Consider the following 22,506-nt stretch of genomic DNA (forward strand, 5'->3'; position numbering starts at 1 on the left):
GGACTTAAACATCACGCAGTTCCACCTTCCACTATCCCAGGTTGCTCCAGGCCCCATCCAACCTGGCCTTGGATGCTTCCAGGGATGGGGCAGCCACAGCTTCAAGTTACAAGTATTTAAAACTGAAGTAAAAATGCTGTCCTAACCCCAAGGCGCTGCTCTGTAGACAATGGTTCACCGACAAAGACAGGCTGGTTCAAAGACACAATGGGAAACTTTGCGTGGAAAAAGCAGAATCCTGGCTCGGCTCCTCCATCCACTCAATCTCTCATTATCCGTCTACTTCCAGCATGACAAGACTGGTCAGGCACACAAAATCTTACATGTCTCCCCAGAAAGAGCAAACCCAAAGAAACAAAACACAAAAAACCCAAAAGGCTGTTGCTACAGGTTCACAACAGGCTAACAGCTGCTCTCCACATTGCAACTTCATTAGGGAAAACCAACTCTTCCCTTAAGACCATCTTTTCAACCATTTAGAAAACTGCTGTTGGCACAGAACTCTAACAAAGAGTAAATTTCAACTCAACTGCTTCCCTGACAAGTTGCCCTGACACCAACCAGCCTGTGTTCTTCAAAGTACTGCCTAACAACGCCTGGCCAAGAGAAACACTGTGAAAATAGAGACTTCTGCTTGCCCCTGAAACAAGGTGAGGCCAAGGCATATTTCAGTGAATAAACAAGCTCCTGTTGCAACTCAGTAGGAGCCACCAGAATAAACAACAGCAAAACAATTAGAAAAACTGTGTGTACTTACACATGGAAGTGTGACTGCTATCAGTAACTGTGAGAGGAGCAGTGAAACAAGAGCCCTGATACCTCTGGAGCCAGACTGTGCTTCCCATGCCTCTCTGCTAAGAAAGGTGGTCCCGGGGTCTCCCACAAGAAGGAGGAAGCTCGCTGCAAGGGCAGCCTCTGCACCTGGGCTCAGCTGGGAACTGCCACACTGCCCAATTCCTTGCAAAGCATTCCCACCTGAGGAGCTGGGGGGGGGAAGCGTCTTTCCCTGCCTCCCTCAGCTACCCGGTGATGGGCAGCAGGTGGAAATGAGTTGAGCTAATGAGAAGAAGACGAGTTACTGACATTTTACCCTCTGAGTCCTCTCCCAGAGGCTTCTGCCACCTCTTCTCAAATGTTTCAGTAAAATTGCTACATCACTGCTGCTTTCACAGGCATAGGAGTACCCTTTCACTTATGCCCTGCTGCTCTCTCCCCTCTTTGTAGCAGAGCTTTTTAACACGTGCTAATCCCTGAAGTCAGAAAGGAGTTTAACATTAAATGCGTGCCCAAGGAGCCAAAAAACCCCAGGATTAACAGGCTCTCCTCTTTCCTTTCATTCTGCTCACACACTCCCAGTGACCCATTTTACGCAGCCCTGAGGGCTGAAGGGGCTCCGCAGCCGGACTTCTCCAAGTCGTTCATATTTCCACACAGATGCAGCTCTGAGCTTGTTTTTCCCTAACCATGACAAAGAGGATGCACACTGCAAAAGAGGTGGTTTCTCACTATTCCAGCTGCTTTGTGGCAGGTTACCCAGGACAGAGGCAGCCAGAAACAGAGCTCAGAAAAGTCACTAAAACCATCAGTATGCACTGAAAAATATTCTAACTGCCTATATTCAAAGCGGTAGCAGGTTCTCTCTAGGAAAAGTCCCCCCACAGGATTAGTCCCATTCACAGTCCCCCTCTCCATCGGGGGCTGCCAGGCCTGGGCCACGTCTCCTTCATCCACAGTGCAGTAAATACCCCAGACAAACACAATGCCTTGGTTTAAAAGAAATCCCCTGACAGGCTGCACGCAGAGGCTTGTCAAGCCTCCAGCACCCTGGAGGCTGCACTTGAAAACCTCTGTCCTGGATGATTTATCCGTCAGGGAGGTGCCTTTTCCCCAGAAGGGCATGGAAATGGTATCACGAGGTTCAAATAAGCCATCACACTCAGGTACCTTTCCAAATGTGTTTGGAATAGTTTATTTTCAGGCCTTTAATGATAAACTCTTATACCCAGAGAATCTGACTTTCTTTCTCTGGCCTTGCTAAAGCCTAGGAAATGGCTTTCACTAAACCCCCACTCCCTGGAAATCATGCTCCAGCCTAGATCCTCGCCCCTGCACTGCCACTCAGCTCTAAAAATGCTGGTGACTAGAGATAAAATGGTCAGAGATTCTCCATCTCACACTTTGTGATCTTTGCTTCTACCTGTCTGCTCAAAACTTTCTGTTAAGACACAAGGTCTGGCCAATTACTCCTGGCTCAATCTATGGCACGGTATTTCCACTTCTGAAATGGAAATCAAGAGACCGGCCCAGGCTCCAAGTGCAGATTTGAATCTCAGACTTCCTGAAGTTCAGGAGCATTCTGACTTCGTTTTCATTTAGCCCACAGGAAGGCAGGACAACTTTGCTTGTTTGTTTCCAAAAACCTTTTACTAAAGAGAAGAACTTGCTCAAGTTAACATTTGCAAAACCCAGGTGCTGATTAGGTATTTTATATCCAAAATCTTCCCTTTGGGATAACCTTAAAATGTACAAGACCTGAGTTTTGGAGCTTATAAATCTCTTCAGAAAGTAGAGGCAGATGGAGGTGTGCAGCGACTGGAAACATCACCCCCTCCGCACATAGGAGGAAAACTGCTGCTCCTGTCTGGCAATCCAAATAACCTCCCTAAACCCCCTCTGCTGGGAACTTGATCAGTCCTACTTGAGCAGTACTTTTCAAGGAATTCCATACCTGTATGCATCTTGTTGAAGGAGCAATCCCTGCTCCAAGAGCAAACCATACAGTGGGACCCCCGCCCAAGTTACTGGTGGAGGTGACAGGTGACCTGCCAGCCTGGGTGAGGTGCTTCCAGGATCCCACAAGGTGGACTGGCAGCTGGAGCACAGACTGGATGTGGTCCAGACTAAACATTTATTGTGAATGTGTCGAAAGATCTGTGGTGAAAGCCAGCCTGTGTAGCTCCCTGCTTCAAGTTTTCCAGAAAAAGCAAGTCCTGGTATCCCTGAGTGACACAACACCACAAGGACTAACCCAGCCCTTTCACTGTTCCGTAGCCAAGGTGACAGCACAAGACTGAGCCTGACAAATGACCAGGCCCAAGCTGGCACAGAGATGTGAGGGGTTTTCCAAGCTGGTGGGAAAGCAGCTTCACTGAGCCGGGTAAATTTCCATAGCCCAGACACGCTTCTCCGAACACAGCCTCTTGAGGTTGGGTTTGAGGCAGGGACAAGAGGAAGGACACCAAAGTGTGTGCTGATGTCAGCCACTTGAAAAAGGACTTTGATCTCCAGAGCTGATGACCCAACACCTCTCAGGAGCAAGACATTTCACAAAGCATTTTATTTGCCTTTTACGTAACAAGGCACACAGGGCATCAGCTGAGGGGTGACAGTGCACTGTCACCTACTACTGCTTATTAAAATAAGACACTCCCTGCTCCCAGCTCGAGAAATGATGCCAAAAGATATAAACTGATCCCAGAGCAGCAATATCGAGCGATGCCCAGTGCAGACTGAAATGCCCCACGTGCTGCAGCATCTGAAAAAAGGGCCTGGAAGGATCTAAAGGAAGAGGAACATGAAAGCTTTGACCCCGGTGAAGCAGAAAATGATTTATGACCAGAGCCAGCAGGGCTTTAACCCTCTGAGGACACAAAGCTGCGTAGGAAGAGTGCAGCCCTGTGACTCCAGGTGCACCTTTTGTTCAGGGATGAATCCAAAGGGCATGCCAAAGGCAAGGCTTCCATGGCAACTGCGGGCAAAGCCCGTTAAACAGAGTAGGAGAGTTAGTGAATTCTGCATTGCACAGTCTCTCTCCAACAAGTGTGGCAGTACTGAAAATTTCCAGATAAACACCATTAAAATGTACATCAATACAGAGTAAATAGGACTTTAGTTAACAGTCAAGCAAGCCTTCAGCTGCTTCCCACAGAAATCCAAAGCCATCCCCATCTTTTATATTGAAAATCACACACTAGGTACAGCTGCAACAGCTGTTCAGCACTCGGCTAACTATGGAAAAGCACTTGACACATTGCATGACTGACTGTGCCTTCCTCATTGCCTGGCGCGATAAAGTGCACAGGTTTTTCCCACTGGAGCAGAAATCCATGTTTTCACAGGCACTAGGAGCCACACAGTGTCCCTGCATATGGATCAGAGGAGAACACATCATCACGTGTTTGGTGTTAAAGAAAACACCCTGAAAACTAACAGGGAATCAGACATTGCAAGAGTGAATCCCCAACTTGGACTGGTAAGAATACTCCAACAGCAGTGGGAGGCTGGAGAGGTAACCAATCCAAGTGCACATCCTGAGAACAGAATCAACCCAAATTCCTTCAAAGGAGCCACGTTTTATTTCTCAACTGATACACACAGCTCACGCTGCATTTACAGCACCGACTGCGTGCCTTTTCCCGATTGCTCAGGCAGGATAAAGGTGGCAGGATTACATTTAATGGAACCATAAAAGCTTAGGAGATCACAAGGCACCACACAGATCACCTGTGGGCGCACTGTGCCAGTATCTCGGGCAAAGAGCTGGCACAGACACCATACCCAGCTTCGGATCGTCTGCGGCACAAACCCTCAGACCACCGGCCTTGGCTTCTGTCATCCTGCCAGGACAAAGCCAGGGATCGCCTCCAGTCCTTTTGCTCCCTACCAGAGTTAATAATTGAGCTCTGGATGCCAAAGGCTTCCTAAATCCCTGACTCAGCCACTGTACATGACAAGACCGCTATTCAGACTGCAGACATGTTTTCAAAAGTTCCTTGGAGACTCGGGATTATAAACTGCACTCTGACCTTTGAAACATTTGACCCACAGCCACGCAAAATCCTTGCAGAACGAGCCTACAGGCCCTTGCAAAGCCAACAGTCTGCAAAGCCTGCTTCCCCACGGGCCCTCGCACATCCAACCTTTCCACAACAGCTCTGCCATTCCCTGCTTCGAGCTGATTTATCCTTGACAACCAAGCACTACAGCAAGCAGCTATTCCTGGCTTTGTTCTACTGAAGGGGAACAAAGGAAGCAAGAGGCTCAGGAATACACAGAAGGTCAACGAGGAAGTGTGTGACAGAGGAAGGAGCCGCCTTTGCCTTGCTAGGCCCAGGACAAAATTTCCCTAGACCACAGGCTACTCTTCTCCTTGACTTCATGGGGTGGAAACAAAGCCAGTGCCGAGCTCTGGAAATCCCATCACAAACATTTCTTCCAGTTAGATGTTTAACAGTGTTCACATCTCTGATGAAGAACCTACTTGCCATGGCCAAAAAAAACCCCCACCAGCACTCTTTGAAGGACAAATTAAATGCTTCATTAATTCAAAAATGGTTGAGATTGCAAATCAGAACTAGAACGTACAGGTCTAGAGGCAAGATCACCAATAATTCATGAGTAAAATGCTATGTTTATGCAACACTAAGGATAAGATTTTAATTGCTTATTACTCTAATTGATTTCATTCAGTTGTTATGGCAACTTTCTGCTTTCAGGAGATGTAGTACACCAGCCACAGGCTTACACCAAGAAGCACAGCCATGTGACACCCCACAGCTGCAACACATATTTTAAGATAAATACTACTACATATGTGCCAAGTTTTTACTGATTCCCGTTATGCTGAGCTTCAAAGCCCTGACAGCCAAGTGGAATCACAAGAATAACTCATTCACCTGTTAGTCCAACCAAAGAAATGGCCTGAGACGGTTCAGTTCTACTCTCTCCTTTCCTGTACGGTGCTCTAAGTGCACAGAGTGCTCCAAGCTCTGACTGACAGGAACATCCTTCTTATTCCACCAGAAAAAAAGGGGGAGCTGTTCAAGACCAGGGTCTGAACACACTGACTGATTTATTCTGAATGATTTATTGCTGTGTGTCACTTGTCATATGTCATCAAGTAGTGAGGAAGTCAAGTTTCCTGTTTAAAAGGCCATTATTATAATTATTTCATTATGGAATGGCAACTCACCAGGAACAGAAGTGCTTCCACTACAGATCCCTTGTGGCCCAGTCCAGCCGTGGGAGAGTAGTAGGATAACATCTCAGGATCCTCTCAGAAACCTGTGTCAACTTTCAGCACTATGCTGCCAATAGGTTCAGCAGCATAGGGAGTAATATCCCAGAAACTGGACACAGCCAGTTGTTGTTTCAGGGGATGGCTTCCCCACAAAAAGATTCCCTTTCAGCCCCCTCAGCCCCCACCCAAACCAGTCTTACTGACAGAGCAGTTATGAAAATGAGCACGCATTTGAACTCCCGAGACCGCAAGCCTTCCAAGTTCCACCACGTGGTACAGGTGAGCCCCAAACAGCATTTACAAGCCATGCACACCTCTGCTATTACAAACAAGCCAAACGCCAAAATCGCCGTTCTTTGGGGGAAGCCAGGCAAAGCTCCTCAGGGGGATCGGCAGCTATCTGACCTGGCAAAATCAAAGTTGAGCCTACATCATTGCAACCACAGAACTGAACCCTGCAACGCTCTCCCCAAGCTGATTTACTCCCGTGGGATGAACTTGAAAGGGGCTGAACGGCACACCTCGAGCCTCATTCAGTCTCCCAAGCTGTGCGAGCCCGGGACACGGCCCAGGGTGTCCCACCTTGCCCCGAGCACACCTACGCGGGGCGCGCGCTCCGGCCGACTGCCAAGGCAGGTGGGTGCTGCACCGAGGCGACCCAAGCAGGCTCCTTTGAAGTGGAAGCTGAAGGCGTGTTTCGGGTTCAAGGCACTGGCAGCAGCTACAGCAAGCAGCCTCTGCTCTGCCAGCTCTCAGCCAGGCCCTGGCAGGAGGAGCAGCCCAGTCCATCACGGGCTCTCCATGCTACATGTGAGTGACCAGCCGGAAGGGATTTACACACAGGACACGAGCTCAAGTGTGCCTTTGATGAGGTGCAGACACATCCCAAGACCAGGTTTCACTAGGAAGAACAGCAGCAAGGACAATTCCTGCAGAACCCAGAGGAATCCAGCTGGAATGACCCTTAATCCCTAACAGGAGCTCTGGCTTTGCAAATGTGCCAACCACAACGCTCATGGATAAGCACAGGACACCTCGCCCCAGCTTCTAAAACTGGCAGGAGCAAAGCTGAGATGACATTCCCACCCAGTACTGTGCAGCCTCTCCTCTTTCTTGCCACAACTCCTGGGAAAGCTGGAACCCAGCTGTGGGATCATACACCCTGCACGGCCTTAAAAAAAAGGAAGCCAGAAGCTTCAAGGAACTGACCGCCACTCACAGCAGGTAACAAATACAGCACTTGGTTTATTTTTGTTCTCAACTGAAACAAGACTCAGTAGGTTCCTTACCCAAGGACTCCTGAAGTGAGCAGAGGACTTGCAGCAAGAAGTCTTCAGAGGTACAGTATTTGTATCATACAGAGTACACAATAAATTACTATCTACATGCCACAGAACTACAAAAAGTTACATACAATGTAAAAAAATACAGTATTTTCTGCTCGGTTTTTTGTTTTAAATTTTTTTTCTGTACATTTTTTTTAAATTTACATTTTCATATACACTTTTTGTAAACTTTTGTGTGTTTTTAGAAAACTGAAATCACATAACAGTTATGGACTTACAGCATCACTCTTACCTTTCTAAAGCAACGCTTGCACCTACGAAACAGCTTTTAGCTTGTTTGCTCCTTCATTTCTACTTTGGCACCAACACACCCTCACACCATTACTCTGAGCTAGTTTAGTCTGCTTTAGCCGTGTCCTCACCAGGGAGAAACACAATTAGACTGGAACTTGTGCTTTGATAACAAAGTTCAGAAGAAAAACCATTACATTAACTACTTCACCATCACATTTACCTGATATTTTACTGCATAATTTCAACTTCTCCTGCACTAACTGCTTTACATCAGCATGCAAACAAGTCTGATTATGACTCAATCAATAACATGAATATACTGAAAAACAACTACAAGGGTTAAATATTCAAAGGAATGTAGACTTAGCAAGGTTTACCATGTTAAAAGGTCTAAAGCTAATAGCATGGATTGACATGTTAAGATTTGAAACACACTGAAGGATACAATGTGAATTTCAGTGTAAAAACATCTGCATTAAAGAAAACATGGAATTACTTCTGGCCACACAATTTATACTATCTCAAAGTGAAAACTATATTGACTAGAAACCTCCTGCTTACCACACTTACTCCTGGTGTGAAATAGGGATCCCTGAAGTTTATAAAAGCCAAGCTTCAAAAATTGCTACTTGGAGTACACAACTCAAGACCCTGCTGAAAAGGAAAAGCAGTTTCAGTGTTCAGCCCATTGGAGAGTAAATCATTCCAGCCTGGTACTACATACATGCACCGTTCCACATAACCTACTCAGCCACTTGGATCTAATCGCAAAACACTAAGGAGTGGAGGTGCCCTCGAGAGGGGCTACAGTCCAGTCGCCTGCCCAAAGCGGGGTCAACACTGAAATCAAGCCAAGCCTGGGGTTCTGTCATGTTGACTCCCCAGAACATCCCAGGACAACAACAACAACTGCACAGCTCCTCCTGGGCCTCTCCTTTGCTTGACTGACCCCATGGAACAAACTTCTTCCATTAACCAAGAGCTTCCTGCTTAAATCTCAGGAAAGCTTCTCGCTCTTGCTCCGTGCTTCTCAGGCAAGACCCTGAAATCAACCCAGGTGTTGAGCTGCTACAGGTTTTGGACCACCAGGTAAAGAACTACATTCATGGCTGTTGACAAAAGAACAATACAACTTTTTTTTTTTTGCTGATCTGGGGACCTGAATTTTTTTTTTAATTCCTTAAAATTACAACAACAAAAAAACCAAGGCAGGCATTCAAAGCATTGATATACCACAGAAAGTTTTGCCTTAATACAGTTTACAGATTACCACCTCATTTATTATTGCCAAAAGACTCTATGGTGCATTCAAAACTTCAACCCAATACAATCCAGACTCAGTGCTAAAACCGACAGCTGAGAGTTTGCCACTTGGGTTTAGGTTTGAGTTCAAAGAAGAAGGTGCCTTCCAGATCACTCGGAGGAGAACTGCTAAGGCTTTCTTCCCCGCTGCTCATGTCTTCACAGGAGTCTTCACTAGAAGGAACAGTGGGAAAGGTAATTTTAACAAAGCAAAACCCCTTCAAAGTGGCAAAGTACTCCTCAATCCTGGGGTTTCTTGCACGCTCTTCTGTTCCTAGGAGCAACATCCCACATCTAAACGCTCCTTGGCTTAAAGCTCCTTAAGGCTCCTATAGCTGAAATCCTAACAAGGTACAATCTTCCTGATGCCAACAACATCCTACCAATCAAGAAGCCAGTGTTCCAGACACCAAGCATGAATGCCTTCAGGAGACTGAAAACCTTTGCAAGCCTTCCTGCCTTGAAAACAAAAGTGCCTCCCCCCACCCTGCCAAGTACATCTGAACAGCACGATGACAGTTCCCCCCTCTTTCCATGTGCTGAAGATGGATTCCAAGCCCATTGATATTCTCTGAGCTAGCACTTTTTTTTTTCTCCCCAAGTGGCAGTGATTAAGCCATAGTTATATGGAGTTGCCATGACCACTACAGGAAAAGGAGAATTCCCAACAAATTAAGCAGGTAAGTGTTACCAACCTCTCGTTTCCATTGAAACATCCACCCTCCGGGATTGTTGGCAATTCGGGAACACTGTAGTAACTGTTTTGAAGGTTTTGGGCTGTACGCCTCGAAACAATCCAAACAAGTTTTTTGTGATCAGGCTTGCAGCATTCAGGAGAAGAATAATCTGCCAGGCATTTAGAGACCAGCTCCCTCCAGTAAAGTAGGTCACTATCACTTATCTGAAAAGAAAAAAAAAACCCAGAAGTTATTTATTATTTAGTCTGTTACACAGAGGCTCAAAGGATAACTCCTCCCTCCATTGTACCTTCTTGGAAAAGACCTGGAAAAAACATCTGTCAAGACAGAAGTGAGTCGTAACTGGGATACCTTTGTCAAAGGTGCTTTTGAAGGTAAACTACCAACTCGTACACAGCTACCAGACAGGTCCCTGTTCAAGGTGGAGTTAGGTTGACAGTTTGCCTGCCAGTCCTTATTAACACTTGCGTTATCACTTCCAAAGGAGAAACCAAACAAAAGTTATTCCATTTTAAGATGGAATGAAAACCTTTTAAAACTCCATTTTCAAATGGAATCGAAATTTTAAAAACTACTTAAATATGAAGAAAAAAAATTTAAACCACCGTTTTAAAATCAAATAATATTGTACTTTAAGGAACTACTTCCATCCCTTAAGAAACTGGGGTTGTTTAATCTGCCCGTAAGAGTGGAAAGCTTCTTCTAGGCCATCAACAGAAGCAGAATGCAGCTAGAGGCCATGAATCCTATTTTAGTTCATAGGATATCCTGAGCTGGAAAGGACCCACAAGCATCATGGAGTTCAAGTCCTGGCCCTGCACAGGACAATCCCCCCAATCCCACCCTGTGTCCGAGGGCGTTGTCCAAATGCTCGAGCCGTGTCAGGATCACTGCTGTGCCCATTCCTGGAGGAGCCTGTTCTGTGCCTGACCTCCATCTGGGGGAAGAACCTTTTCCTGATATCCAGCCTGACCTTCCCCTGACACAGCTCCAGCTGTTCCCCGGGGTCCAATTATTCACGCAAAAGGAATAACCAGCCCAGCAGTCACAGAACAGACTGGAAGTTTCTCCAGAACACACAGCCAGAGCTGTACAAGTTCAATCACCTGCCTGTTAAAGCATGCATTGTATACACATGGGATCAGCAGTTCCTCTGATTTTATACATTTATTTTTTAATTGTTTCTTTCAGCGGATGCCAAACAGAACCTGTAAAGACACATTTAGGGAGCCCCCCCATTTAAGGGCTCCCCTAAATGTAACATCACCCATCATTAACGGTTTCAGTCCAAACAAGTGGAAAAACAATCCATTAAAAATAGTCACCTTTGAATGCTTTTGAACACGCAGAAGGATCTCCAATAGCTCAACAGATTTCAGCATCTGAACTTCCAGAGTGAGAAGGCACAAGGCCAGGACAGATGGCTAAAAGGGCAAGAAAACGGCACTCAGCACTACAGCAATCACAAACCTACTCAGAAGCTACAAACAACAGCTTCTACTCACTTTTGCTTTAGAGAAGACTAGACGGCAGTTGCAAGCTTTTAGCTGTGCTTCCAACTTGTCCAGATTCAATACTTCTTTCCTGTGAGACACGCAAGAGAAGAAGGGTCTGGATCAACAAGCTTTCCCTCGCCAGGAAGCAAAAACTGAGGAGCTGCCTCCTCTAGAGCCAAGGCTGCAACCATTTAAGAGGGAAATAAAAAGGGCTCAGCAAACACCAACTCACCTTTCTGAGGTATGACAGAGTACAATAGTATGGTACAAGTGCAAGAAGGTTAAGGCAGTAGTAGCTTTAAATTCAAAGTGCAACTTTTCTGAAATTATCTTTTCCATCCGTTTCAGGTCGGACACAGTGCATTTACATTGGCTGATCCGGATGATCTCGTGAGCAGATGGGATATTGCATTCCTCCTCCACGACGCGGGCGGCCAGCTGGATGCAGCAAACTCCAATGCAAGACAAATGCTTCGGTTTCACCTAAAAACCACCGCAAGCACCATGAATACTTCCCCCCCATCAACACTGAGCTTAAACAGCAACTGTGTTTGGAAAACCCACAGTTCAACAGCCAAAGACTTGCTGATTTCCACTAAAGCTGGTGTCAGCCAGCTCCTACGCCTCCCCCAGCCATAACCACCAGTTCCATCAGTGCAGCCGAGGCAAACCCCAGCTGGCAGAGCCCACAAGGCAGCTCCGATCCGCTGGGGCTGAGGAAGTGAAGTTCAACAGCCGAGCAGCCTCTCCCCAGGTTGTTCCCCACCACTACACAAATAAATCGCGGTGGGAACTGCAATTCCCTCCTCCTCCGAGCGGCAGTGCTCGCCCACCCTCGCTTACAGCCCACACAAATCCAGTCTGAGCCTGTTCCAGGCAGCCCCATCCCTCCACAGCTTGTTCCTACTCCTGCTCTTCTCTCCCATCTACCACCGTAACATTTTGTGCCACTCCAAGGACAGCCAGACCAGAGAACTGATGCAACTCTGTTTTCTCTGCTGATCTAATAATGAGGAACTGGTTTAGGTCCAAGCTTCCTGCCTTAAAGCAGCACAAACACGATAAAAACAATCAGAAAATGATCACTTGGTATCAGACCCAAGGCTAAGCTAAGCTTTAGCACAGTACCCAGAGATAGTCTGTAACACTAATTGGTTTGCTTTCCTTAATTTCTCCTTTCTTAGACATCTGCATGGTGATGGCTATAGATCCATTACAGGAAATAAATCAAGCTGCTACGTGTCTTTAGAGGTAAAAGGAACTGCACTCAACTCCAGGTTCACAAAGGAGACCTCAGAGCTGTTGCTGAATGCACAGAATGAATCAACAGCCACACTTATACCTTCATAAGAGCCAAGAATCTGTCCAGAATGTTGACGGCCAAAACAAACGTTTCAGTTGCAAATCCAAAGAAGTTGGTCAGACTCCAAAGATCTTCCACCTTGGCATTCCTTTGTCTTGAACACAGAGTGTTTTCATTCTACGGCAAGAGAGGCAAAGTCAGAATTATTCTGTGGCAGCAGCAATCACCGTGCCTCACTGCCTAAACCACCTTTTATTTCAATCAAACAGATGCAAGGGTTTTTTCCTCAAATATTTAATTCCACTTGACTGAAAATGAAAATAAATGTGGACACTTAGAACTTAAATCACAGTTCAGAGATTACAGCCAGGTCCTGAGTCTCACTGGTGCAATAGCCAGCACAACCACATTTCCAACTCTCCACTTGCTTACTTTAAGACACATTTACGACTTATTTAAGTTACCAAGTGCAGGCATACAAAGTGACTCCTGACCTTAGAGATGACCACACAGCTCTCTGCCTCGCATGTCAATATTTAAGCAACAACAGTTCTGCTTTCACAACAAACAACCAGACTCATCTCAGGGATTTTTTTTTTTTTTTTTTTTTGTGTTAAACATTAGGGCCCTTCCCAAAGAACTCAGAAGCACACGAAGGAACATAACAAGTCTGCCCTGAACTCAGCAAGGAACTTTGGTCGTTGACGTGGAAATGTTTATGGTCAATTTACATTTTGCTGCTCAGCGGTTCTGGGTTCATTTCCCCCAATCTCGCCAATGAAAAGCTGGTGGTTCCCCTCTTTGTTATGTGCCTGCTCGACATCCCACCTCCCCTGCAGCGGCAGGAAGCTCCCCTGACGGAAACAATACAGAACCTCTTGTTTCTGTGCTCACTCTCCATTTAAATAATAAATACTAAACGCCTAAATATTTTGCTTGCCCTGCAGGTCGCAGAGCTTGGATAATGTAACGTTAATACCTACATATGAAGACAGAATCAAAACAAAAGACAAGCGGCGCATACAGAGAAAAGAATTAACTTTCCGCAGTTAACGCACGCCCCCCATTAGCCGGAATTTTCTCTGAAATTCTTGGAATTTTCTTCCCGCTTTGAGGAGTCCCCCGACGCCCTCACCCACCTCGGCGGCACCCTCGATGAGGCTGAGCCCCTTCTCGCGGGGCTGGAACCGCCCCTCCAGCTCCAGATGGAGGTTCAGCTGCTTGAAAAGCCACAGCGCCTCGCTGCTCATCTTCCCTTTCCTCCGCCTCCTTCCCCTCCGCAGCAGGGAAACAAAGGGGCCCCGCAAGCCGGGGGCGAGGGGACACCGGGCTCCCCCCGCGGCCCTCAGCGCTCGGGGAGGGGGAGGCGAGCCCGGCTCCCGTCACCGCGCGGACGAGGGTGGGCTCGGCCGCTGACCCCACATCCAGGCAGGGCGGCCTGGACCCCCGCGGGGAGTCACGGCAGCATCAGAGCACCATCCTCGGCCGCTCCCGCCTCCGCCCCGGCCCCGCTCCAAGATGGCGTCGGCGCGTCTCCGCCCACGGCTTTTGTTTTCACGCGCGGAGTGATCCCCGCCGCTGAGGCGGCGTACGGAAGTCAAATAGTCCATCCCCACCCCGCGGCCCGGCGGTACCCCGAGTGGTCCCCAAGCTCCGGGCAGGGCGCGGCCGGCCCGCGGAGCTCCAGCTCAGTGAGGCGCGGGACGGCACCGCGCTGCTGCGGCGGGACGGCGAGGCCGCGCGGAGGGAGACGGAGAGGGCCGCATCACGCCTTTAAAGGGACGCCAGCGGCGCCTCACCCGTTTTGAAAAGACCGCCCAAACTCTCCCGCGCCCGGATTGGCCCGCGCCTCCCGCTCGCTGATTGGCCGGCGGCGGCACTCGCCCCGCCCCCTTCCCCGCCTCGCGAGGGGCGTGTTGTTTACCGGCGGCGATTGGCCGCCGACCGGGGCCGGGTCTGCCCTGATTGGCCAGAGGAGTTCTGCCTCCGCCCCGCCCACTGCTCCGGGCCTTGGCAACCGTGACGAGCCCGCGCGCGCGCGCTCTGAGGCGATTGGGGGAGGGGGCTGGCGACGGACGCCCTGAGTGCCACAGCGTTCCCGTGTCCCCATACCTTCGGTCCACAGCGTTGCCCAGTCCCAGTACCCCGCCCCACAGCGCTCCCGTGTCCACACAACCCCGGTCCCGCAGTGGTCCTATGTCCCCGCACGCCCGTCCCACAGCGCTCCCGTGTCCCGATACAGGATAAAGATGAACGCTGACCTGACTGGAGCAGCCGGAGGATGCTCAGCCCCCGCGAGGCAAACCTTCTGTCTATCTCTGTGGGACCCTACTCATGCTGTTCCTTGAGGATTCCAAAACACCCGTCTGAATTTAAAACCCCTCCGCGTCCTGCTTCAGATCGAGAGATTTCTGTACAGCCTGGTGTTGCAGCGGTTTGGGACGTGCACTTCCAAGCTTCCCTTCCCGTGGAATGAATCCAAGGCCCAGTGCGTCAGGAAGGAGATGGTGGATCAACCCCCTAAGTCAAAGGCTGCCTCAAAGGGCTTCTCAGCTCAATGGAGTCCTCAGGACTAGATAAAAGAAAATAAACCATCATCTGGAGAATTTCTGGGGCTCTTCCCACATGCTCGTGGACAAACACAAAGGGATACATGTGCCAGGACAAACCCAAACTGCAGCGATCAGATGTGTGTACACACTGGAGACAAAAGTCTGGGGAGGCAACTCCAGCAGATTAGCGCAGGGTTTGATCTGGTGAGGTTCCACAGCTCCAACAAACAGAAAATGTTTATGAAACGTCGCGGGTTGGAAAAGCAAATCCGCCTTCTCCACTGAGCCATCATGAGTGCTGAGCTCTGCCAAGCTCTATTTCGAGGCACAGTCCCCGTCTGCAATGCCAGTGATGACGGCCAACACTTTTCTCAAGTTTATTTTGATGCCAAGGCCTCTGAGATTGCCATAAACGTGCACGACTTTTCCTCAGGGTATTCCTGATGTGGGCCAGAGTTCCTGTAGGTACCATCAGATATACCTGAGCATCCCTCCCACCACACGGCAAACAAACTGGCACATTGACTGATTTTTGGGGAGGATGAAAGCTGTTGAAGACATGGATCTGCTCCAGTTTGAAGAACTGCTGCTAATAGAACCGACTTTAAATCAGCTCCGTGCAGTGACATCATTCAGGTAATGTTTACTGGATGAGGCTCTCAGCTCCAGTCTCTGGTATTCAAATCCCCTTAGCAGCTGATCCCTTCTTCCCCACATTCTGAAGTGTATCTTGCCATCACGGAGATGGAGTACAGATGTTCTTCCTCCTCCAGCTGCTGTAGGAAAGCACATAGTGAACACATGTTCAGTTTACCTAAAAGGACAAGAAAGGTTCATATTGTAAGCACAGAGCATGACAGCTCCAAAAGTATCAATTCAGATACCTGCTTGAACACATACATTCCTTTCCCTTTACTAATTTAAACCTAACAGAACACTCTGAAAAATTATCCTTCATATCTCATGTAGCCTGAGGGGGGGAAATCTCTTATCAGAGTGTGGCTCATTTCCCAGGTTAGCAGAGAGGGATCCCTGCCCCATTTTTGTTCCTCATTATTAACTCACTTGTTGAAAACAGCTCAGTAGGATCAAGGAAAAAGAAACCACCAAACCCCAAGGATCCTTAATATAGGTGATGGACTGCAGCTTTGGGATTAAAAACAGAGAAAATGAGTCTGCTCCCTGTGCTGCCTGGACCTGGCAGAACAATGGAGTGTTGTGGGCAAAAGAGGAGAGTCATGGTGAGGTCAGGGAACAGAAACTGTTGTTGTTTTCTATTTTTTCCCTTATGCAAGGAATAATTTTCTTTCAATGTGCCATTTATTTGGGATTCGGGGAAGTGTGAATGTGGGGGGAGAATGACAAGTGGTTCCAGCATTCTCAGGAAACACAATTTATCTCTTCTGTAACATGCTGTGCTTTACAGAGCAGCAATTCCTTCCTGACATTCTTTGGGAACCCAAAGATGCACATCCTATTAAACAGGGATTATTTCAACCAGCCTTGCTAAACCACTTTCCAGTATGGCCTGGCAAAACTTGTCCAGGCATGCCTGCAGAGCAGTTCCTCAGGAATGCTTGTGGACGGCTAATAGCTGTGTATTGACTGGCAGGGGATGATACCAGAGGTGTTGATTGGGCCTTGTGGCATGTGGATTTCCACACCGAAATCAGATTACAACCTGTCATGATTAAGGGACACAGAGTAATTAACGCTCTAGACACAAGCGGTCTGCCCACTCTGGACACCCACGGAAGGAAAACAGGGGTCACTTGGAACAACAGCTCCCTTGAACCACTTAACCAAAGAGCTCCGCACGATTTACAGCCACTAATTAATCCAAGTGCTCCACTGCTGGCCTATTATTCCCGTATGGAGGACAGCAGCAGTGTCGACAACTGGAAGGCAGAAGTGACAGAGTTGCATTTTTATACAAAGTACATATACTAGAAAACACCTATCAAGGCTCCATATGTACACACACTGAGAAATAATTTACAGATTCTGTTGCTTTAACAGCAATGGGATCAGTGCCTTGGGGATGAAAGCTATCAAAACCTTTGCATGGGCTTCCCCTCACCAGGCCCTTGGGGAGGGAACGAGTCTAGGAGATGAAATGATTCATAAACCAGTCAGAGTTTAAACCTCGTTCCCTAGACAGCAGCCCCTGAGGGGAAGTGGCATTTGATCCTTCAGTAGCCATGGGAGCAGTGTCCCCACTGGTACAGCTCTTGTCTGCCCAGAGGAGTGTAATTCCACACCTCTCACCTGGTGCTCCTGGAAGTCGACTTCAGCATTCATAAATAAATGAATTTATTCAAATTTATCACTTGCTGCCTATGAGAGTGACCAAAGGAGAACAAGGCATCCTGCTAAGAGATTTAAATGCAGGTTGGTGTTGGGGAAGAGACTCACTGGACAAATCCAGAGAGCAGCAGTGACAGTGTGTCTCCCAGAGACCACACCCCGAGTTCCAAACAGCTGCTGGAATAAGGAAGGGAGGGGACAGAGAAAAGAAACTCAGCGTGTTTGCTCAGGAAACTCAGAGCAGAAAGTATTTTGAGCTGACAAGACCCAAACACAAATCAATGGAAACTTAATAAGTTTAGGACAGAATCTATGTTTTAATTTAAATAAATCTGCTATGTACTGATACCACATACTTTGCTTACTGAAAATAAAAGCTGCCTTATTTATATAAGAACCCCTACACCAGTACAGCTGCACCACAGTCCTGGGACAAGACTCCCAAAATGAGTTTCCTAAAAGAGAGAAATCCAAAAATCTACTGGGAAACAGTTTCTTTCTTAGGAAATGTTCTTATTCTCAGCAGCTGGCATAAAACTTGTAAAAACACAGCTAAAAATTAAATTGCCTGCAGTGCTAAAACCCCAGTTCTTGAAGGAAATTCCAAGTCTTCACTGAGAATTTTCCCTAACACAAAAGGATTCTGTTCCAGAAATAACACCAAGGACAGGCCCCTGCCTATTATTTCATGGCTCTTGAGTGAGCCCATGTACAGTATGTTGGGAACCACAGAATTCCATGATCCCTGATACTGACAGAGCAGGAGGAAAAGGCTGCAGACTGAGCTGGCTCTGTGCTGAACCCGATGCTCTGCCTGTGTTGTCATTGAGGCCTCTCTCCACACACAGAGCTGGAAAGATCTGGAAAGCGCACAGGAGCAAACAGCAAGAGTCCAGTGCAACCCATTTTTTTAGTATCATCAAATCTTGTTTTGGAGGGTTTGAAAATGGCTCTGGCGTGAGAAGAGGAAGGAGGAGCCTTACCCCCAGTGCAAACCCTCACGTAAAGACGGCAGGAAGGAAGGCACTCCTGGTGACTTCACCAGGGCCACAGCAGGAATATCTGCAGTTTTGTTGCTCATGGGTTGTACTTGCCCCACCTTGTCCAAACTTCACTCCCTGGTCACTGAGAAAAAGGAAGCAGGAAAGACTCCAAATCTGTGACGCATCTCAGAACTTACCCAGAGACTACAATCATTGTTCATGATTTCAGTGGGGGGTGGATTCAGGTACCCTTTGTCTTTGTCCTCACTGGTTCCCACTCCAGCTACTGTCAGAAATCTGCATCTTCAGGTCTAATAAAAGGGTAACTTCCTGCCTTATTTAGTTAATCATTCCTGATTAGCTAAGTGATTCCATACCCACTTTCTGCAGGCAGCCATACTTGAACAGCAGCTGGTGGTGCAGCCCCAGCTCTGTTCCCACTGCCACTGCTGTGCGGCACAGGGAATCTTCCAGGAGCCAAGAGAATGACATCAAATGGCAATAATTTGCCTTCAGTGCAAGTTAAATTGTCTGAAAGGCAGCTGTGTGTTTCAATAGCCTTGTGCTTGTCGAAGCATGACCACAGAACCAGCAGTTTGCTCAGAGGCCTCCTTTAATAACCATTTGTTACTGGAAGGTGCATTTAATTCACTGTATATTTTTGTCACTTATTTTAAGTGGGTTCTTTTATTTAATTGACAGGATAATTCTAGGCAGTGTTAGACTTACGGCTTTGGAAAGTTTTGTTGTTTTTTTTTTTAGAAAGGTAGTTGTGCATAATTTCAGGAGGCGTTTTCAAAATCACAGGGATTCTGCATAAATGGAATTTAAATTAGTCATTAAAAGTTAAACCAAGAAAAAGAAAAAAAGAAAGGCAGTCACCTTCCTGCCTGTAGAACTAGGCAACTGCTGAGTAAAATGATTTGCTAGGAAGCATTTAGTGACAAGGACTGGGAATGGATATTGTAAAATTATTTTACGAATTTACACTTATTTTGCAATTTAACATTCCATTTTCCATAAAAGATGAGAAGTCCCTTAATTATCTAACAAAATACTCCTTTCTCTCCTTTCTCAGGCTGTCTTAAATTCTTGTATGCCTTTTGCTAAAATTGAGATCTTGGGACAGTCTTCTGTACTTTGCATAGGGATAATCACTAATTATGAGATCCCATCAGCCTGTATATTCTTCTCTTTATCAGACAATACAAACAGACTATCACAGATAGAAAGTTTTTTCAACTGTAAATGGGAAAAATTTCAGTCTACTGGATCGGTTATTCCTACTGACTTAACTAGCAGTCGGAATTCTGGAAGTCTTCTGGAGTCTGCTGACCTTCTCCCTGTGCCAGTAAGGAACACTCCAGTTTCCCCCTTGCTTTCCAAATGACTACCTTTAGTCATTTCACATCCATTGGTGCTTAATGCCCTTCTCTTACTTCCCAATAATTTATCCTTCTGTTTCACGAGACGAACTGCTCTGTGCCAGTGTGAACAGAGATGCACAAATTTCCACGCCCAGCACCACAGATGTTTCCCAAGGAACAGCTGCAAGAACATTTCCAGCATAGTTCTATCTTAAGATAATGCATCCAGGCACGTTTCACTCACACACTCGTACTACTTGCCAGAAGAAATAATTCAGATGGACTTTCTCAGATGCACCGGCAGCAAACGTGATCCCGATCCATGCAGAAAATGGCAAATTATCCATTGGAAAAGGCACACCTACAACCACCACAGCAACACTATACATTTTGCAAGGTTGTAAACTCCTACAGTGCTGATATCAGCTCCCCAGGACACAAAATATCCAATTATAAATATTGATGTCTACAGTAAAGTATAGCCAGGTAATTAACATGAACTGCCTTTTAAACACAGAGAAAAGAAAGGAATTTTGATGTTTTTGAAGGGAAAAATGGAAGAAAACTTATAGTCAATGACACCCCTCTGCCAATACTAAAAAGGTAAAACTGGGCATGCTGCTAAGGAGGAGGCACATTCATTCCACAGTGTCTGCTGTTGGTGTTCTTGCATGTTGTGACATGTGTGTCCAACTAATAATCTATTTTCTAGGAAGAATGATGGATTTCCTGGCGGGATCCCTAGGATGAGGGACATAGTCTGAAGATATTACCGTCACCAAGTTAAATGAAATAGAGCTGGAACAGAACACGTTCCAAATAGCAAAGTAAACAGCAGAAAATAGCAGTTCTGGTTGAGAAAATTACATTATGGGGCTGTTTATTTAGTAAAACTAAATCAGGTTAAAAGGTTAATTTAGTGTCTGCAGTTCCCCTCTCTGAAATAATCACTGAGTGAGGTGACAGAGGTGCTTCATTTGCTAAATGTGAGCACCTATTTCACTGTTCTGGATGAAAGCAGAACTGTGTCCTGGTGTTTTGAGAAGCTCCATGCTGGGAACAGATAGGGAGAGAATCTTGTGCAGCTCAAAGAGAAGGGTTTGTTTTCCTGGTAAATGATTTAAATTCCTGCTGGTAGGAAGAGCAGGGTGGGAAGAGCTACACAAAGTCCTGAGAGGCTGTGGAGATGCTCCTCTCGAGCTGACACGCCTGTGATTCCACTGATGGTGGTTTCTAAGGTCGACAGCCTTCTTTAACAGCTGCAGTGGAAAGCTACATTTAAGCTCCAAGAAATGAAGGAGCTTGCATCTAGTTTCCTTTTTTCCTTTGCCACATTCTTCAGGAATACTGGGTTATTTTTTTTTCAAAGGGCAGCTAATTATTGCCTGTAGGAACAAGCACAGCTGATGTTCTCATAAGGTAGAACAGCCTAATAATTTGTATATACTGATTTCCACTCTACTTACTCGGAAAATCAGCATTGCATCGATTGACTCATTGCACAAAAAAAGGTAAGGTTTTTCAAAAGCAACTAGTGATTTTGGATAGTTCAGTTTTCACAGAGATGACACAGTTCAGTGCTCAAACCCGTTTCATTCCTCTGGGAGAGATCCTTTGTGCTGATTTTTCCTTGACAAGCACTTACTCCCTGGAAGCTGAGCAAAGCCTTGTCAGGTAATTTCACCATAAACCATGTTTTTAGGATTCTCCGTGTTTCCTGCTGCTGCTCTCCCCAACATTGCACACTCGCAAACTGTGCTTCTCACAAAGAAAACTGAGTTTAACTTTCTTTTCAGCTTCTGGAAAATCGAGGATTCCTGAGAGTCTGGTCTGTTTCCTTTTTTTTTTTTTTCTTTCAGGTTTTGTTTTTTAAACCAACATCAATATTGTCTCCTCTGGGCTGATCAAAGCCTGCTTGCTACTTCAAGGATCACAGGTTAGCAATAAATATAGATTAGTTATGTAATGGTCGGAGTCAAAGCACAAACACAGTGATAACTACAGGGATAATTGGACTTGCTCTGTCACAGAGGGAACTTGACCAGCTGAACCCAAACAGCAGTTATTTTTATAAGCTTGCATGTTTCCAGCCCCTTGGGATATTCAAATGCTTTACAAACTATTTTAATGTACCCTCACAGCCTGCCTGACACGAAGGTGAATTTACCCTTGCTCTGAAGCTCCTGTGTGCACGTAGATTTGAACTCCCCGAGCTTTGCATGCCCGTGCTGAACTCTGAGTGCACCTAAGTCGGGTGGGTATGAAAATTACCATTAACCTTTGCATCCGTGGGTTTAACTGACTGGTCAAAAGTCACACAGGGAGCAGCACTCGGGTCTCCAAAGCGCCACAGAGCCAAAACCACGGGACCATTTGGTTTTTCCTCTGAAGGGTTTTTAAACAACACAGATAGAAATGTCTGCTGTAAGGATACATGGAATCATAGAACGGTTTGGGTTGCAAGGGACCTTAAAGATCATTCCAGTTCTACTCCTTGACACGGGCAGAGATACCTTCCACTGTCCCAGGTTGCTCCAAGCCTCGTCCAGCCTGGCCTTGGACACTTCCAGGGATCCAGGGGCAGCCACAGCTTCTCTGGGCAACCTGTGCCAGGGCCTCCCCACCCTCACAGGGAAGAATTTTTTCTGATATCCCATCTAACCCTTCCCTTTCTTGTCAGCATGAAGCCATATTGCCTCTTTCCCTCTCCCCCTGCAGAACAGGCCCAAACACATGGAGTTCACGCTAGCTGCCTCCATCTCCTTCCCAGCAGTGCCCCTAAATCCCTTGGTTGTGGTCACTGCCCCAAACGACGAGTGGGATTTTGGAAAACCACCACAGCTTTACAGACTTCTTAAACACTGAGTCTTAGGCAACAAGACCCAGAAAAAATTAGAAT

The 22,506-nt window shown here is 46.8% G+C and overlaps 1 protein-coding gene across 2 annotated transcripts; it reads right to left on the reverse strand.

Annotated features, from left to right (window-relative positions):
• Positions 1 to 7,244: 7,244 nt before the first annotated feature.
• On the reverse strand, positions 7,245 to 15,682 carry CCNG2 (cyclin G2). Of its 2 annotated transcripts, none has more exons than XM_032108112.1 (7): positions 14,660 to 15,682; positions 12,438 to 12,575; positions 11,328 to 11,578; positions 11,105 to 11,183; positions 10,925 to 11,023; positions 9,597 to 9,802; positions 7,245 to 9,075 (listed from the first exon to the last, which is right to left on the reverse strand). In XM_032108112.1, exons 2-7 carry the CDS (start codon positions 12,441 to 12,443, stop codon positions 8,943 to 8,945), a joined length of 774 nt encoding a protein of 257 aa, XP_031964003.1. In that variant the 5' UTR covers positions 12,444 to 12,575; positions 14,660 to 15,682; the 3' UTR covers positions 7,245 to 8,942. The 2 variants fall into 2 exon arrangements, with proteins under 2 accessions (XP_031964003.1, XP_031964002.1); XM_032108111.1 differs by lacking the exon at positions 14,660 to 15,682 and adding an exon at positions 13,538 to 13,928.
• Positions 15,683 to 22,506: the final 6,824 nt, after the last annotated feature.

The sequence above is a fragment of the Corvus moneduloides genome, chromosome 5 (assembly GCF_009650955.1).
Source record: "Corvus moneduloides isolate bCorMon1 chromosome 5, bCorMon1.pri, whole genome shotgun sequence".
In the NCBI taxonomy this organism is placed as follows: domain Eukaryota; kingdom Metazoa; phylum Chordata; class Aves; order Passeriformes; family Corvidae; genus Corvus; species Corvus moneduloides.